The following is an 18,135-nucleotide window of genomic DNA, read 5'->3' as shown; positions in this document are numbered from 1 at the left end:
CATGGCTTTGTGGGCGTGGCATTGCTTTGTGGGTGGCATTGTGGGTGTGGCAGGGAAAAGATACTGCAAAATACCCATTCCCTCCCCACTCCTGGGGGAAGGTTACTGCAAAATATCAATTTATTCCCCATCCCACTAACCTGCTTTCCAACTCTGTTCTCCTGTTCATGGCAACAAAAGAAGATCAGCTGGGAGACAGAGGGGGCGGGGCCAGCCTATTTGCCGATTCTCCAAACTACTCAAAATTTCTGCTACCAGTTCTCCAGAACCTGTCTCCAGAACTGGCTGAATACCACCTCTGATTCCAACCAATCTTCAATATTTAAGTTTGTTGATGAATTAAATAGGTGCTGTCTACTCTGTTAATAGATCTTTATGTTTCTGTGGGCAAACATCCTTCAAACTGCGTTCACTTATCAGATTTCCCACACACTAATTAAATCAAAGAGAAATTATTGTGACACATTTTCTCCCATTGGGGAACAATAGTAGCACACTCCAACAGTGCCAATAATAATAAATTACAAATCTCCACCACAAGACAGTCAAAAGAATGGTCTCCAATATCCTAGGATTAGGTAGGAGAATTGAAGACTCTTACAAAAGATTGTTTTACAAACCATATTACAATATACCATTAATACATTATGCCAAATTTACTAGTGAACATAGAAAAGAATATCCCTTCTATTTGACCCTGAAACATTCTCTCATTGACAAATGATTTTTTCTTATCAACCATAGTGATTCTGTGGTTCTACAACTTAGTAGCACCAATGTTTGCAATTAAATATCACCTGAGCTTTATCTTTTTAGGAGATGCATTGTCTGTTCTGTGCCCTGGTTCTAAGACAGGTAGAAAAATCAATGGCTATTAAATTAACATCCATCATCTGTCCTCTGGGATCTGCCTGGTTAGACTAGGATGCTGCTGTGCAGTCATTCTTCATGAGATAAGGCCGTCAAACAATGCTTCATCCTCAAGCTCTCAAGTGCTATACACAAAGTCAGAAGCAGGCTGTCCAGTTATCAACACATCCCTATATCTTTCCAGAATTCCTATGGCAACTGTAGAAAGAGACTTTTTTTTTGTATTGCAAGAAAAATCAACCCACATTGATTTGCAAAATTGCAGCAAGAAAATGGATTTGGGTTGATAAACTGAACAGTGATCTAGCAGCACATCTGAAAGCTTAGATTCTGAATTTTTTTAAACTCCGAATTCCAAGTGGAAGAAACTTTGGAGTTCAATAACTCCAGTGTATTACTCAATGCCAGAGTGGCAATAATAAGTGCTTATAAAGTGGACCTGCAGTTTAACTCCCTCCAGGTTTGCTGAAATTGCCTTTCTATTACTAGCACATAAAGTTGGAGTAACTAAGAATTACAGTCCTAAAACATCTGAAGGTGAGAAGCTATTGTGCTGAAGAACATGTTACCTATCTTGAATAGCAATTCTTCAAGCAGTCATCTGTGAATTCAAGGACTCTGGCTTTAGACCAGGGCTGTCAAACTCCCAGCCCATGGGCTGAATGCGTCACATGTTGCCCGTGCCCACGCCCAGTTTAGTGAAGGGGGAAAAGTCCCGATACGTCACCTGAGGCCTCCATGACATGAGTATGACACCAGAGTTGGGTTGCTCTAGAATAGTGGAATTGTGGCCTGGATCACAGAACTAGCAGTCACCCAGGCCTGCAATGCCCCCCAAACCGGTTCCCTGATCTCTTATGCCATTGCTGGCATGTTTCTGCACATGCCAGAACAATATTTAGTCAACTGCACATGCGCCAGCAATGTGCAGCCAGTGCATGTGCAGCGTACTGGTACCGACTGGTATAGAAACCCACCTCTGTATGACAACCCTGCTCTAAACCATTATGGGAGTTCCTTGCACAGAGCGGAAGAGCCTGCAGAGCTTGCCAATCTGGTACACAGATCAGTTGTGGATCAATGGCAGCAATAAAGATCAGCCCCTTGGTAGAGATGGAAGTGAGCTTACCAGGCTCATTGTGATGGTGATGACATTGGTGGTACAGCAGTGGCAAAGGCAATCCAAGTGTGTCTAACCTTAACATGCTGAAAACACTTGTGACTAGGTACCAGGAAAGAGTGGAAACTAGATTGAGCTTGTATTAGAGCTAAGAACAAACTTGAATCATACTTTGAAGATATCTCATTTGATTTACTGCAGTGAACTATATTTTGGGCTGCTCTTGAAAACTATTCAGAAGCTCCTGCTGGTCCAGAATGCAGTAGAATGTGAAGTTATGGGTGCACTACTTGCTGAGGAGCTTCCAGGTAGAAATCAAGGCACTGGTGGTCATTTACAAAGCCCTTTGTAGCATGGGGCTAGGATATTTGAGAGACTGTCTCTGCCCACCTTAAAAGATCAGAGAGACTTTACATAATCCAGGTCCTATTTATGAAACAGTGCCATTTGAAGAACTCAACAAACACGTTTGCTGTTACTGTCCTTCTCGGTGGAACAGCATTCCCTCAAGTGGCTTTGATTCTGCTGACCTTTAGGAAGATCCAGGACACATGGCTCTTCCCTTAGGCATTGGGTTAGGCTGTTGCATGAGCAATCAATATGTAATTAATATACATAAGATAAATTTTGACTGCAGGTTGTTTACATGTTTTCTTGTTCTATTATTTTTTTGAAAAATGGCTTTTATTTTTATTTGATTAATTTTTAATGTTATTATGCACTTGGTGAGTTGACAGTCATACAAATTAAGCATAACAACCAAGCCTAGGTTGTTTCAGTGGGATTGATGAGGACCATTGTTGATAAATGAAGTTTTCATTTCTAGATAGCTATTTTTTGAACAGCTGAACTGATGCCCTTCAGAGGCAGAAAGGACAGAATGTGATTGATTACTATACCGTTACTGGTAAATACCGTGTCCTTTGTATAGGAGCCTGTGTAGGCCTGTTGCAGTTCTCCCTCTTTCTGTTTTTCTCTCTCAGGAAAATCCCTATGAGGTAGGTGGGGGGTGCGGGGGTTGAAATAGAATGACTGGTCCAAAGTCACCCAGTGAGTTTCATATAGCATCTTAACCACTACACCACAGCAAAGCAAAAATGGTGTCCTTTCAAAGAAGATGAGTGAAGATGAAATAAAATAATAAAATAAAATATTTTCATAAAGCAAAACAAAGCCATTTCAAAGACAAATGTGCTAACATACTGTCCCAAAACAAATGGAAAGGGCTTACCATGGGAGAGGGGCGGACGAGAGAGACTGGGTGCCCTCACGAAATAATCCTGTATGTTCCAGAAGATTCCAATACAGTTCTTTGTGGCTCATAATCCATGTATATGGATAACAAAAACCAAGATGAAGAACTTTGTCCACTACAGTTCCCTATATAGTCGAGGATCCTGATTTTTCCAGTCCCTGCCATTAAACCCTAGAACTAATCGAAGCATTAGATAAACAGAATCTTGAATTCAAATACCAATATAAAGGAAGTTGTTGAGATTATGTATATGGAGCAAGAGCATTGAGATCTGAGCCCCAGTTTGGAATAATGGTTGAGATGCCAGCTGTGAAACCACAAGGCTGTGAATTCTAGGCCTCCCTTAGACAAGAAGGTCAGCTAGGGAACACTGTCTCTCTCAGCCTGACCCACTTCACTTTTGTTGTGGGTAAACTAAAGGCAGGAGTATTAGACAGGTTTGCCCCAGTGGTGGGGTTCAAATTTTTTTACTACCACTTCTGTGGGCATGGCTTCGTGGGCATGGCAGGGGGAGGATACTGTAAAATCTCCATTCCCTCCCAACTCCAGGGGAAGGATACTGCAAAATCCCCATTCACTCCCGATCAGCTGGGACTCGGGAGGCACTGAATAGATGGGGGCAGAGCCAGTCAGCGATGGTATTTACCAGTTCTCCGAATAACTCAAAATTTCCACTGCCAGTTCTCCAGAACTGCTCAGAACCTCCTGACTACCACCTCTGATTATACATTGAATTACAACCTAGGGAACCACATTTCAGCCTATTGTTTTTTGTGAACCCATCATGTGTTTATAGTTCAATATCTTGGGCATACCCGGGCAATTCAGCTAATTAATAAATTAGGTCTATCCATAGGTAAACATCTTTCCTATAGGTTTACCGTTTCTATAACTAGAGTATTAACAGTACCTGGCATTATTATTTCAGTGGAGCATGGATTTCATATGCCAGACTGCTTTCTGATCTGATGATTTAGCTCAGTGGTTCCCAAACTTGGCAACTTTAAGACTTGTGGACTTCAACTCCCAGAATTCTCCAGCTAGCTCTTCTGGCTGGAGAACTCTGGGAGTTGAAGTCCACAAGTCTTAAAGTTGCCAAGTTTGGGAAACACTGATTTAGCTAATTCCTTTGCAACTCCTTCTTTGAGCCTTTATTAGCATTATGTTCACATAAATCTACATATCTCTTTATTTAAATCCCTGGTTTCTGACTCTACAGCCAAGCAAAGTCAGGTCACAGATGCTCACAGCAGGGAAAGGGAGGAAACCCAAGTAAAGAAAGTCTTACTGCTTCTCTGTGTTGTGAGCTTGACACTTTTCTCTCACTCTACAAATCTCGTTATGTCCTTTGAATAATAAATAAACCAAGCCTTCACCTGAGACTATAGGGAGCTGCTCCCTTCTTTCTCTCAGCATAACATTAGGGCAAAATGTCAATTCAGAGATGATGGGGAAAATATTTGGCATGTTTAATAAGCAACACATGTCACAGTGCTTATCAGTCTGGGTTACTGATTCATGGTGAAGTCAAACAACTCTAGAAACTCGGTAATGCACTGCCATTAAACCCTGGCACTAATCGGAGTATTAGATAAACGGAATCTTGAATTCAAATTCCAAACATAAAGGAAGTGGGTGAGATTATGTATATGGAGCAACAGAATTGAGAGCTGAGACCCAGTTTGGTATAATGGTTGAGATGCCAGCTGTGAAACCAGGAAGCTGTGAATTCTAGACCTCCCTTAGACAAGAAGGTCAGCTAGGGGACTTTGGGTCAATCATTGTCTCTCTCAGCTTGACCCACTTCACTGTTGTTGTGGGTAAACTAGAGGCAGGAATATTAGATAGGTTTGCCCCAGTGGTGGGATTCGAAATTTTTACTATCGGTTCTGTGGGCATGGCTTGGTGGGCATGGCAGGGGAAGAATACTGTAAAATCTCCATTTCCACCCCACTCCAGGGGAAGGTTACTGCAAAATCCCCATTTCCTTCTGATCAGCTGGGATTCGGGAGGCAGAGAAGAGAGGGAGTGGGGCCAGTCAGAGATGGTATTTACCGGTTCTCCAAACTACTCAAAAATTCTGCACGGGTTCTCCAGAACTGGTCAGAACCTGCTGAATACCACCTCTGGTTTGACCCTTGAGACATATAGATAGAAGATAGATAGTTAGATGGACTGATGGATGGATAGATGATAGATAGATAGATAGATAGATAGATAGATAGATAGATAGATAGAGAGAGAGAGAGAGAGAGAGAGACAGACAGACAGACATACATACATTAAAATCTAGTAATAATAACAACAGGCGTTGCTTTTAGACTTATAATTAGAGGCTACTGATCACTGTCTATCATCATCACTGCTATAATTCATAATAAAAACAGTATTTCATATGCAAATTTATACATATAGAAAAAGGGAATGTAAAAGTTTCCAATTCAAACAGGAACAATGAGACTGGGTGGACGTACTTTGCATCACACAATCATGGATGTTTTCAACCTACAGGTTTCATGTTGCCATAAACCAGGTAATATGGTTAAAGCACAGCCATCCCTAGATGGATACACTCCAACAACATTCAGACCCGTAACTTAAACCTGACTGTGTAATTTTCAGTATTCAGTTTGGTATGTACATTGCCTACTTGACTTGTTTCTTTACATACAAAACCTCAATGATAAAATAGCATTTCATACAAGCAACAAGATATTTTAAAGATGACTCTCCCACCAAGAGGTGAAGATCTCAATTTTTGAATATTTGGGAATCATAGGAACAATCTATTACGATATACTGGAAATGCAATTACAACAGTCTGCATTAAGAGCCTTACCTTTCTAAAGATCAGAAGCTGAACAATGACAACATGTTACGAGTTACCATTATTATCAACATGAATTTTGATCTCTTTTAATGTCTTCTGATTACTGGATTACTGTTATTGATGATGCAGTTTCATTGGATTGATCACATTGATATCACCATGCCACCCTACAAAAGAAAAGTCATAGGTATATGTGCAATTTTATGGCATACTCTGTTTCACCCTGATGGCATACATGGAATTTGATTAACAGAAGTAAGTGTGACATACATAATGTATGTCAAGAGCAATCACTTCCTCCTCTTAGAAATATGTTATATCTGCAACACTAAGATGACTACTTCTGTGTCAATGGAGAATGGATGTGTACATGCTTACCTCGGAAAGGGCAATATTGAGTTTTGTACATTTGATATTTAGAACACAAGGCAATACAATCCCTCTGCGAAGCATTCCTAAAAGATAAAATAACCAGTTTTCAGAATGAACTGGGTTTTACTTTGCTAACTAGTTCTAAATAGGTTAAAAATTATATTGAAATCCTCCAGATGATTGGGGACCAAGTTAAACCAAGTTAGGATGAGCCATATTATTTTCTTAAACTGAAACTCATCTAACTATCCTGGTTTTATTTTTATTTATATTGGGAAATCATACAGTATGAAATGAGTGGTCATGATTAATCTTGCAGAGCATGTCAGGAGGCATATGGGAAAGGTGTATGAGGTGGAAGATAAATCTTTCCTCTAATCTATAAAATAAATTGATGTTTAGTCCATTTTCTACAGTGTATTAAATAAATTGCCCAATATTGCCTCTCTGACCAGTACTACTACAGTTGTGTCAGAAAAGATCGAACAGTGACATTGAACATTGAACAGTGACAACAGATCATCATTGCTGGGGTGTGTGTGTGTGTGTGCCCAGTTGGGGGCTCCTTTTAATGTCACCTGGATCTTCCTGTTCTAGTCCAACAATTAAACACTATATCACACCTGATTGGGTGAGCTACTCTAGTCCATGGCAAAAAGCCATATGTGCAAAAAGCTCTTTTATCATCTGTACTGAAGGCTACATTATGACTTCTCCAAATTGGTCCTTTGACAAGGAGTGCTGGTGTTGTTTTTTTTAAGGGGGAAGGGCATGCCTAGAAAGGACTCCTTTGATGGTCTGTTCAGCCCTATAGAAAACCTAATCACCATCCTGATTACCCGAGACAGAATAAAGCAACAGGAAAAGGCTCAGAAAAGTGATTATATGTTAATCTAATTAGAAACGGTTGGGGGCTTTTTTCTGAAAATATTTTCTCTGCAATATAAAGATTAATGAGAGCTTTCTCAAATGAAGTCATCTTTTACTGTAGTCTGTCCTTACCATTCATAACTGGTAGAAACCTGTTTGTGTAAACATCATTGATGTAGTCATGGAGCTTCTGCACCTGGAATGTATGATAGTTTCTAATTAGAATCAAAAAGAGAAAGGAATCCCATATTTAAGAAAAAACTGTATAAGAACCTGAGGGATGCAGTGGCTCAGTGGCTAAGATGCTGAGCTTGTCGATCAGAAACGTTGGCAGTTTGGCAGTTAAAATCCCTAGTGCTGTATAATGGAGTGAGCTGGAATTATTTGTCCCAGCTTCTGCCAACCTAGCAGGTCGAAAGTATGTAAAAATGCAAGTAGAATAATGGTGGGAAGGTAACAGCATTCCATGCACCTTCGGCATTTAGTCATGCCAGCCACATGACCACAGAGATGTCTTTGGACAGCGCTGGCTCTTCGGCTTTGATATGGAGATGAGCATTGCCCTTTAGAGTTGGGAATGACTACTATATATGTACGAGGGGAACCTTTATCTTTACCTTTATATAAGAATCTACAATAGGTGGTAGACTCTTTTGTGTGCTACTGTAAGCTTGAATATCTTCCAAGCAACCTTGGAGGATATCAGAAAACTAACAGGATTGCATCTATTAATACTTGGATGGCCAACAAGTAGGAAATCCTGGGGTTGTAGACTACACTGAGACAGGAAAAGATGGTGGCAAACCATTTCTATACTACTACTCAGAAAACAATATACCTGTGATGATCAGGAGTCAATTCACACATTGAGTACTGACTATATAATGTCTAAATGCATTCAGTTTTAGTTATTGGATTAAAACCATAATGCTGTTTGTGAACCAGATAGAAATAAATACATACACAATCCAGGGGTGGGTTCTGACAGTCACTACTGCTGGTTTGCTCGCAGGCATGCCGCGGGAGCACTTGATGTGCACTGTGCGCACATAAGCACTGCAATAAAAATTGTCCTGCGCATGCACAGAAGCAAAAAAACAAAATGGCAGCACCTACAGTGCCACCTGGAGAACTGGTTCAGGGGTGTGGCAGGCCTAGCTCACTGCTGGTTCCAGCGACCCAGGCCGCTAAACCACTACCAGTTTGGCTGAACCAGTCCAAACTGGCAGGAACCCACCACTGACACAATCATGGGAACAAGAAGGCATGTAAATATAGAGATGATAAGTTCTTCTTCTAGGGCAATCTACTGCAGCCTAATGTCCTGCAATTGTGTTGGACCCCCCCCCCCCAATGTTCAGTCAACATATTATTGGCAGCCCCAAAATAACTCAGTGGCACCAAGGTACTGAGGAGTTTAGTAACTGAGTATAAAAGTTTCAGTCAGTGTATCCAGGTCCTTTTCATCAGATTCTCAATTCCCATGATCTGTTACTATGGTATTAGAATGTCATGCAGGGTTCATTATATCATGAATGCAGTTTAATGTAAAACCATTTGATTTGCCTGTGACATAACTGAAGGAAACTTACATTGGTAGGGCCAACAGAGGAAGATGCTTGAACAATGTCAAAACTGTAAAGAAAAAAATCAGGTGCATCTAATTAGGGGGAGGAAGCATACTATGAACGGAGTGAAAGTGAAAAAAAGAAATAGCTTGGTAGCTGCACCAATTTCCAGACTGCCAAACTATTTCAGACATGATATTGACAGTTCTTTTATTTTGAGCCTGTCTGCTAAAAATAGGGGCACTGTTCTCCAGAATTTCTGAAACACAGTTCCCAGCAGCCTTATCAGTCAATTCAGCAACATCTGGAGAACAACCAGATGTTTTATTACTTCCTTAAAAGCTAATATATAGAGAAAGAGTGTCTTTTTCCTATCTGCTTAGAGCTGCAATGTTGCAAGTAGTATTTATTTAAGTTTTTAAACAGCCAAATAGCTGACACAACCTGGGCAATTAAATAATACACTAAAATATACAATTTGAATAAGAACTCATAGATATAAAATGTAGCCATTATATAAAATTAAGCAGCTGCAAAGCAATCATTGCAAAACTAAAGCAATATGAACTAAAATGCAATTGAAAATGCAATTGCATTTCATGGGAAAAAAGAAAAGTCTTCACATGGTACCAAAATGCTGCTAGTGTGGTTCAACCTCTTTGTGAACTGCTCTCATTAAATCATCTTAAACTCCAGGTAGATACACCCTGGAGAAGCTGCTACTTCAAGTAGGCTGGTCATAAACCATTTTAGGCTTGTAGAGGCCAAACACATAATTATGAACTGAGTCTGGAAATAGACTAGCAATTGATTATATAATAAAGAAGTTTACAGACCATTCTAGATTGGTTTTTTTTCTATCCTGCTTCCAGGCTGATTCACATATATACTTCTACATGTTTTTAAAAAATAAATAAGGAAGGAAGATAAAAAGAGCTCCAAGCCAGCCAAATTTGCATTACTTATGTGTGACAATATTGTGGCCTTGTGCCATCTTCTTAATTGGAAATGATACTCTAACTTTCCTTTCCAGCTGCAGTGTGGAAGATCATAAGAAAAACCATGATAATCAGATTAAAATCCTATCTAGTCTGAGAATTCTGTCCACAGTGACTAATCAAGTGATCCATTCATACAGACTCAAATCCATTCCTTTTCTCAGCTATTTCTGTTAAGAGATACTACTGCAGAAATTGAAGGTAATATATGTAATATATTTTTAATATTTGGATTTTGTAAGCCTCCTGGAATCTAATGGAGTGGGTATCCATAACAAATTTGATATATTAAATTAATATATACATGTGAAAACTTTTATCTTTCACAAATGTTTTAGTTTGTGTCTGAAGTTCTAAAAAAAGATTAACACAATCTGGTTCCCTTATGTTTGGATCAACTCCCATCAGACATAAAGAATTAATTCAGCTTCTAAGCAGTCTCCCTATTTTAGACCTTTATTATTTCCCACATCATTAAGTTCTACAACTGCTTACCCATGTAGTTTCCTACTTCTGACTAATTTACTGCCTTCTTGCAGCTCTACTCCAACAACTCCCCTGACATCTGTGTACCATTAAAATTCTCATTGTTATGACCTTTAACTGGTGAAATGGTGCTTTATAGGGAAACACTTTTTGAATCAAGGTACCTCAAATGAGCTGACTTACAGAATGAGTCCAAAATCCAGTAGCCATGACTCCCGAGGGAATGAAATTTGGGTAAGTTGTGGTTCCTTCAGAGCTACTGGCTGCTGCTGCCCAGCTAGGCTATTGCTGTGGTCACTTAGGCATCATTTTCAACATCCCATGAGTTTTCTAGCCAGTTTCTCAACCCCTTATTCTCTCCCTGGTCAATGGTTTTGATGGTGGAAAAGGGCTTTACACCCCAACGGCAGATAAAGTGGCAGAACCAGAAGGGAAACTCTGATTACAAACCTCCACTGCCTTGTAGCTATATCCACTACTGGAAAAGGCTTCAGGAGTCAACCTTGGGGCAAAATCCGCAGCGGGGTCCCGGAAGCAGTTTGTGACTGGGTACAACCACGTTCTGGTAACTCCTGTGATGCAGCTGGAACCAATCATATCTGCTCTGCTGTTCCATTGGACTATTTCAGCGACGTGGAGAGGGGGGGGATCTGCTGTTTGAGTAACAGTCTATTCTCCACATTAATCTACCCAGGCCTCGTGCTCTGGAGAGGACACTCCAGTTTTACCTCTTTCCAGAGCATGATGCCATAGTCTTTTGAGACTGATGGATGCCAATGCAACGCCAATGCATGTATTTTCTCCCCCACCCAGCAGCAGCCATTTACCTGCCTGCTGAAAAGGGGAGGGAGGGATGGAGAAAAAAGGGAGGAAAGAACCACCCCATGCATCATTCCTGACCTATGCTAACCTCCTACCCAGGTGGTCCACCAACCTATGCTGTCCCGCCGCACATCTTCCCTGACTCTTTCAGCACCACTTGTGCATTTCCTCACACGTTCTGTGACCCACGTAGCATCTTTTGCATGCACCTTTCCCAGTCCACAAAGCCTATCTTCATTCCCTGAACTGCACAGAATGTCCTGCACAACCCCATGCACCCTCCCCAATCCATGTACTATCCTCAACTAGGGTGACACCTCTTTATTTGCACCCATGTGTGTCCTCTTACTCCCTCCCCCACCCAGCAGCAGTCACTTATCTGCCTGCTGGCTTTGGATTTGCTGCATCCTGCTGGTTTCCCCACTGACTTTCTCCCTCCAAGCTACCCACAAGTAAACTAAATGGGGAAGTCAGCAAGAATTTGAAGGAGGGAGGGAGGGAGGGAGGGAGGGAGGGAAGGAAGGAAGGAAGGAAGGAAGGAAGGAAGGAAGGAAAGAAGGAAGGAAGGATGGATGCTCCATGTCAGCTTTCCACAATGGGGAAGCCAGCAGAAAGTCAGAAGTCTCTCCCATTCCCACTGCTTTTTTGCCCATCTGATTAGGTAAGAAAATGCCTTTGAAATGATGACCCATGGGTTCTCTCAGTGTAAATAAAGCTATTGATCCTCTGGACTTTGTGGCAGCTATTATAACCCTGTTTTGGAGCAAAAAGGTTGCCCACCCAACTTTCTCTTTCAACTTCAGTTCCCTATTTTTAAAAATATTTTTTCTGACCACTATTTAACTTCCTTTAAATGTCCATGTATATATACATCAAATTTGTTGGCACTATGGTGTCCTCTAACCAGTGGTGAAATTCATTTTTTTTTGCTACTGGCTCTGTGGGCGTGGCTTGGTGGTGGGGTCCTGTGACTGAGTGGGCATGGCCAACTCAATGTCACTCATGGCCACGCCCACTCAGCCAACCACCAAGCCACACCCACAGAACAAGTCCATTCACAGCGAAGCTGCTGCTCCCTTTATGGTCCCCCCCTGGCCCCCTCCCTCCTGGGAGTCAAAGTACCTTACAGGGACAGGCTGCAGCAGCTCTGCTGTGAATGTAGGGGAAAACATTTGGATTCTTTCTGCCACAGAATTCAATGTTAAATGCAGCAGAGACAACCCAAATTTTTCTCCCTCCATTCACAGCAGAACTGCTGCAGCTTGTCCCTTTAAGATAGTTCCCGTGAGGGAGGGGGCCAGGGGGCCATAAAGGGAGCAGCAGCTCCTCTGTGAATGGAGGGAGAAATGTTTGGATTGTCTCTGCTGCATTTAACATTGAATTCTGTGGCAGACAATCTGAACATTTTCCCCTCCATTCACAGCAGAGCTACTACTCCCTTTATGGTCCCCCCAACCCCCTCCCTCCCAGGGACTACCTTAAAGGGACACGTTGCAGCAGCTCTGCTGTGAATGGAGGGAGAAATGTTCAGATTGGGTGGGTGGGTCGAGTGGCTGGAAGAGGTGAGAGGCGACAGGGCAACCAGGTGGGCGTGGGTGGGGCCACCAGGGATTTTTGCCCAGAGAACCGATGCTAATCATCCCTGCCATTTCAGTCGAACCTGCCCAAGCCAGGAGGATTTCATTTCATTTCATTTCATTTATTAAGATTTATAGGCCGCCCTTTTCCCTGAGGGGAAAAGCTTCTAACTAATTCGTAATATGTCTTACATTGAATACCACTTTAGTCACATATTCTCTGTTACAAATGAATACAACTACAGAAAGCAAGACTAGATTGATGGCTGGACATTGCAGACAGACACATACAGGCAAATACTAGGAGATGATGGACTTTGCTTTACTAGGATAATTTAGGAAGAAGCTGAGCAACTTTCTATCAGAGATATTGCATTTGTGGTTGGTAATACACCGAGGAAGAGGAGGTTGTGCACTCCTAAATCCTCTTCAATTTTATAAACTGATGTAGATTAATTCATGCTCCTCTCAACAAGGAAGGAGGAGTATCTATGGAGATTCTCAATCATCCAGGTCATGGTTGTTCCAAATGGGTTTTCAAAAGACAAACTGAACTTTCTTGGGTTTTTTTTCCTTAAACCCCCAAGTGGCCTCAATGACTTTCAGAGTGCTAACAACCAGATGATTGTTAAGGAATATACCAGGGGTGGCTTCCTGCCAGTTCTAACCTCTTCTATAGAAGTGGTTCCACTAATCTACAGAACCGGTTCCAGCTCCCTCCCTCCCCCGCCCGTCCACACATCATCAAGATGAAGAGCGAGGGGAGGAATTCTGGGAGTTGAAGTCCACAAGTCTTAAAGCTGTCAAGTTTGAACACCCCTGGTTTTTTTTCTAAAGGGTTAGGGGTACAAGGGTCTTGTAACTTGACAGCTTTAAGACTTGCCTGCTTCAAATGCTAGAGTTCCCGAGCCAACATTTTGGTTGCTAAGCAAGAGTGTTGTTAAGTGAGTTTCACCACATTTTACAAGTTGGCCACGCCCACCCAGTCACATGACTGTCAAGCCACTCCCACCAGGTCACATGGCCAGCAAGCCACTCCCACAAAGCAAGCCACACCTACAGAAGAGGTTCTAAAAAAATTTGAAACCCACCACTGGAATATATATAAATTCTTCCATTCCCCATTGTTCAGTCAATACTGAAAAAGTTTCTTGGATGAGAAACAGAGCATTTTCAAGGGAAAAAAGTATTTTTGAAAAGTGTCATATTCTGTGTGAAGAATGGAGGTGAGGCCTGAATGACTACTAACAGCTCTTTAATCAATACTGCCTATGAGGCAACTGTTTCTCCCTGACTGACACAGCTCCTTTTATAGGGAAGCTGATCAGCCCACAACCAATCAGAAGAGAGCATTTTCCCGCTCCAACAGAGGACCAGACTGAGAACTTCAACTGACAACTATATACAACACATAACAAAGATCACCTTTGGGACAAGGAAGAATGAGAGCTGAAAGAGAAAACTTCCCTTATATTCCCAAATAAGATTAAATAATGCTTGAATTAACTCCCACTGATTCTAAATAGCAAGCCATATTTACTAGTTCTAATATTTACCACTGCCAGCTATTAACAATATCTTATTATTCCGATATATTTTCTTTATATTAATAGAAGGGGAAACCAGGAGAAATATCCATACCTGTTTTGTGACAAAGTAATGAATAATTTGCCATTAGAAGCTGAAAGCCTTGCTTGGAAGGTTATGCTCTACAATGAAAACAAGGGGAAATCATTTCACAGTTTGAAATGCTGTGTTTTTTAATGATGGCATTAGTTTTGTGCATCTTATGGTAAAATATTATCAGGAAAGAAAATCTACAATTTGATACCACTATTAGCTATAAACCCAAGCATGTGTTTATTAATATGTATGAGTATGTGTACACCCATGTATCAAAGATGTGTGTTAGAAAATTAATTAAGGTGAACGAAATTCATTCAAAAGTCAACACTAACTTAGGTGCACAAACACTATACCAATTTTAAATGTGGTCAAAACAGCTTAGTGGCTAATATTGTTTGAAGTAGGATCATTCAAGACAAAAATCTTCAGAAAAACAATGAACCTTGTTACTAAATAATTGCAGTGGAGCCAGAAATGAACCTAGGATCAAAGTAATGGGGTGAGGGCTTTACAAGTAACTGGGCCATTGGTAGAGATTGTGACTGGTAGAAATCAAGATCTATGTACTTACAACTTCCAAATGTAGGACAGGCTGACCACGTATAAGCACCTCAGTGAATAGACCTTGTTTCACTTTAATGTTCTGACTATCCATAGAAACAAGCGGGAATGTTGAGCCTCTTGTCTGTATTACCACAGGCTGTGGAGCTGGAAAATGCTCAGATATCTGAAAACAAAACATGAGTTTGCTTATATAAAGGATTTGACCTTCACCAGGATAATAAATCCATTGTATTTCTTGTAACTAGTGAGATACAGGTTTTATTTTGTGCATCTGGTGTCCTTTATAATGTAAGAATTTGTGTGATGTAAATAAATAACCAAATTCTGGCCTGCTACTTTATATTCTATAGATTCTATCATTTTAGAGAGATTATATAAAAAGATATTACCTCAAGACTTGTTCATAAATAAGGAAGAATTACAATGGATTTAGAATCAAATTACAGTCACATTGGCTGTGTTAAACAAATCATATTTTGCAATGGTGAATTGCTTGCATTATCATAATTGTACGCCATGTCATTCTACCTATGTTTTGAATGGCAATGTGAATTTGTCTTTGAGAATTAATTTCTTCATTTCACCTCTCTACAATTAAGTGAATTATTGGATTATATTGCTTCATTTTACCTGTAAGAACAGGATCAGGTTTATATTTTCCCAGAAACATATAATAAACCTAAAAACATTATCATGGGATAAGGTTTTGAGTGCAAAAGTTGCTTGGGCTGACAAAAGAACTGTGATTATAAATAATTCATATTCAACAGAATTCAAATCTAACAAGTAAATTTGTAGACACGCAACATGTACAAATATATCAGTGCATATAAAAATATAATAATTTAAAATGAATATGTAGTAACAGCCAGTGGATGATGATAGTATTATTTTCTTTTAAGCAAATAAAACTCAGTTTGGGCATGTTGGACCCAAAGAAGTTCAACTTTCCAATCTTAGGAATGGCTGTAAGCTCCATCCAATTCACTGGAACTTAACTACTAAATGTAAAAATACACTAATACATAAAGAATATAAAGCAATTGATTTAGACTGCATAAAACAATGGTCCAAAAAGGAAATTCACTGACCTTAGGAATTGCATTTGTTAATGCAGTTGTCATGAACCATTTCTCCTGTCAAAAAATATTGATAAGTGAATTAAATTTGAACATCTGTCACTGGCTTAATTTCTGAAATGCTTTCATGGATTTGCCTAAAATCAGTTTCTCTTTCAGCTGCTATTGATTTTTAATACCCAGACAAATGGGAACAATAGATCCAAAAGTGAGGTAAGAGGAATATTGAACACAGCATTGCCTGATCCAAAATCCATGTGGTCTAGAGTGGCCAAAAAGATGATCTGAAGAAAATCACAAGTAATACCATATATTAAATTCTTCCCTACATAACAGCTGGTGCATTAACTGGTCCTGAAACACAGAATTGCAAAAACTATTCAATCATTAGTTTTGTGTCTTTGAATAACATGGAAGCTCAATGCTAGTTGCAATCATGACCTCACCCCTGCTTCTTTGTTAAGTGTGGCCCTACTTCCACCAGTCATAGCAGCAATCCCATAGCTGATAAAATCCTTGCTTAAGACCATGTGCAGGTTGGTTCCAGAATGTGGCATCACAAGGAATGGTGTGGTTGCAAGTGGTCTTCCTGGTAGAGAAACCTTGAATGTTGCCTGATGAGAATTACATGACAATACAGAAGTATTTATTAATCTTTAAAGGCAGGATCAGTGGTGCTACCATCTCCCAATAATTTTAATTGAGCCTGTAAATGGTTCCGATAAAAGTTAAGCCTTTCTTTCCCATTTTTTTGGCTTTTAACACTGAAAAGCTAAGTTTACCTCCTTGCCTTTCATTCGTTTGGAGATCAATTAGGTTGTAAGCAGTAGAGCATGATTTTATTTATTTATTTATTTATTAGACTTATATACCGCTTCATAGGGCTTTCACCCTCTCTAAGCGGTTTACAAATTTTTTAGCAAATTGAGTCAGCAACTTGCCCCCACAGTCCGGGTCCTCATTTCACCCACCTCGGAAGGATGGAAGGCTGAGTCGACCTTGAGCCGGTAAGATTTGAACCGCTGAACTGCAGATCACAGTCAGCTAAAGTGGCCTGCAGTACTGCACCCTAACCACTGCACCACCTCGGCTCCCTAGCCATCTTTTAGCCATCTATGTGGGCTTACATGTGTTGAAACTATTCGTTTTTAAATAAAACACATCTGAAGGATAGGAAGAAAGCCCAGCTCTCTCTTTTAGGTTTCTGTTGATCCATCTATGAGGGAAAACTATTCGTTTGATCCCACTATTCAAAGTGGGATTGGAGCAAAACTCTCAACATGCACCTTAGAGGAGTTGGAGCACTTTTGAGAAGATGGGTCTTTGAGAAACCAGTAAAGGAAAAAGGGCCTTACTGAGAACAAAAAAGAATTAAGGATGTGACACGTGGAATGCAAGCGAATAAGAATCAATTGGTAGTTTCAATGCAAGAATCGGAAGTATAAAATCTTGAAGATACCTATAGCAATCTCCAGGCCTAGTTTGTTAAGAATGTTTTGAATTTCTTTTTTTCTGGGCTTTTTGCAGCCTGCACTTTAAACATAAATTCAGCCCTTTTAATATATATGCAAAAATGGAATCTAAAAGGATATCAAAATTATCTGTAAACAGCAGACCTCCTTAATAATAAAGGCAGAAAAGAAGCTTATTGAAATTCAAGACTTGAGGATTAACAGTAATTTCATAACACAGCCAGTTCTTATCAGATTCTGAACCAAAAAGCAAATGTAATACCTGCCTGATACGGGACCAGGAAATGTTTTTCAGTTACCATGGGGGAACCTGTTAGATCATACTGGATGGCCTCAAATGTTCCAGTTGGAGCTGCAGCTGCAAAGACATTAAAAGAAATCATTGACTTAAATATGTCTATAATAGTGTTTCTCAACCTTGACATCTCTAAGATGTGTGGACTTCAGCTCCCAGAATTCCCCAGCCAATTGAAGTCCATATATCTTAGAGGCTAAGAAACATGATCTACAATCTTATCAATTCATGGAAAATGGCTGCTTATAAAGCTCTGTTAGGAAGGGCTATTACACTGCATTCCATCCTGGAATATGACACTGTAATCAGCTATATCAGTAGAGCTTACATC

General features: G+C 40.2%; 1 protein-coding gene across 1 annotated transcript; it reads right to left on the bottom strand.

Annotated features, from left to right (window-relative positions):
• Nucleotides 1-6,218: 6,218 nt before the first annotated feature.
• Nucleotides 6,219-16,594, bottom strand: BPIFB2 (BPI fold containing family B member 2). Its single transcript, XM_087720824.1, has 8 exons — nucleotides 16,484-16,594; nucleotides 16,050-16,094; nucleotides 14,966-15,121; nucleotides 14,410-14,477; nucleotides 8,910-8,952; nucleotides 7,450-7,513; nucleotides 6,454-6,530; nucleotides 6,219-6,242 (listed from the first exon to the last, which is right to left on the bottom strand). Exons 1-8 carry the CDS (start codon nucleotides 16,592-16,594, stop codon nucleotides 6,219-6,221), a joined length of 588 nt encoding a protein of 195 aa, XP_087576950.1.
• Between the last annotated feature and the right edge of the window lie 1,541 nt (nucleotides 16,595-18,135).

This window comes from Thamnophis sirtalis, unplaced genomic scaffold, assembly GCF_051295495.1.
Source record: "Thamnophis sirtalis isolate CommonGarterSnake01/CBP01778 unplaced genomic scaffold, rThaSir2_p1.2 scaffold_7, whole genome shotgun sequence".
NCBI lineage: Eukaryota > Metazoa > Chordata > Lepidosauria > Squamata > Natricidae > Thamnophis > Thamnophis sirtalis.
This window is presented reverse-complemented; position numbering and strand designations above follow the sequence as displayed.

Bases quoted from the DNA above. Each gene is read 5' to 3' on its own strand.
- BPIFB2 (XM_087720824.1), bottom strand. From the start codon at position 16,594: ATGCCACATTCTGGAACCAACCTGCACATGGTCTTAAGCAAGGATTTT. The intron at 15,122-16,049 runs GTCAGTGAATTT...TTTTGTTTTCAG, and splicing joins TAACAAATGCAATTCCTAAG to ATATCTGAGCATTTTCCAGC. The intron at 6,531-7,449 runs GTAAGGACAGAC...TTTATCTTTTAG, and splicing joins GTTTCTACCAGTTATGAATG to GAATGCTTCGCAGAGGGATT.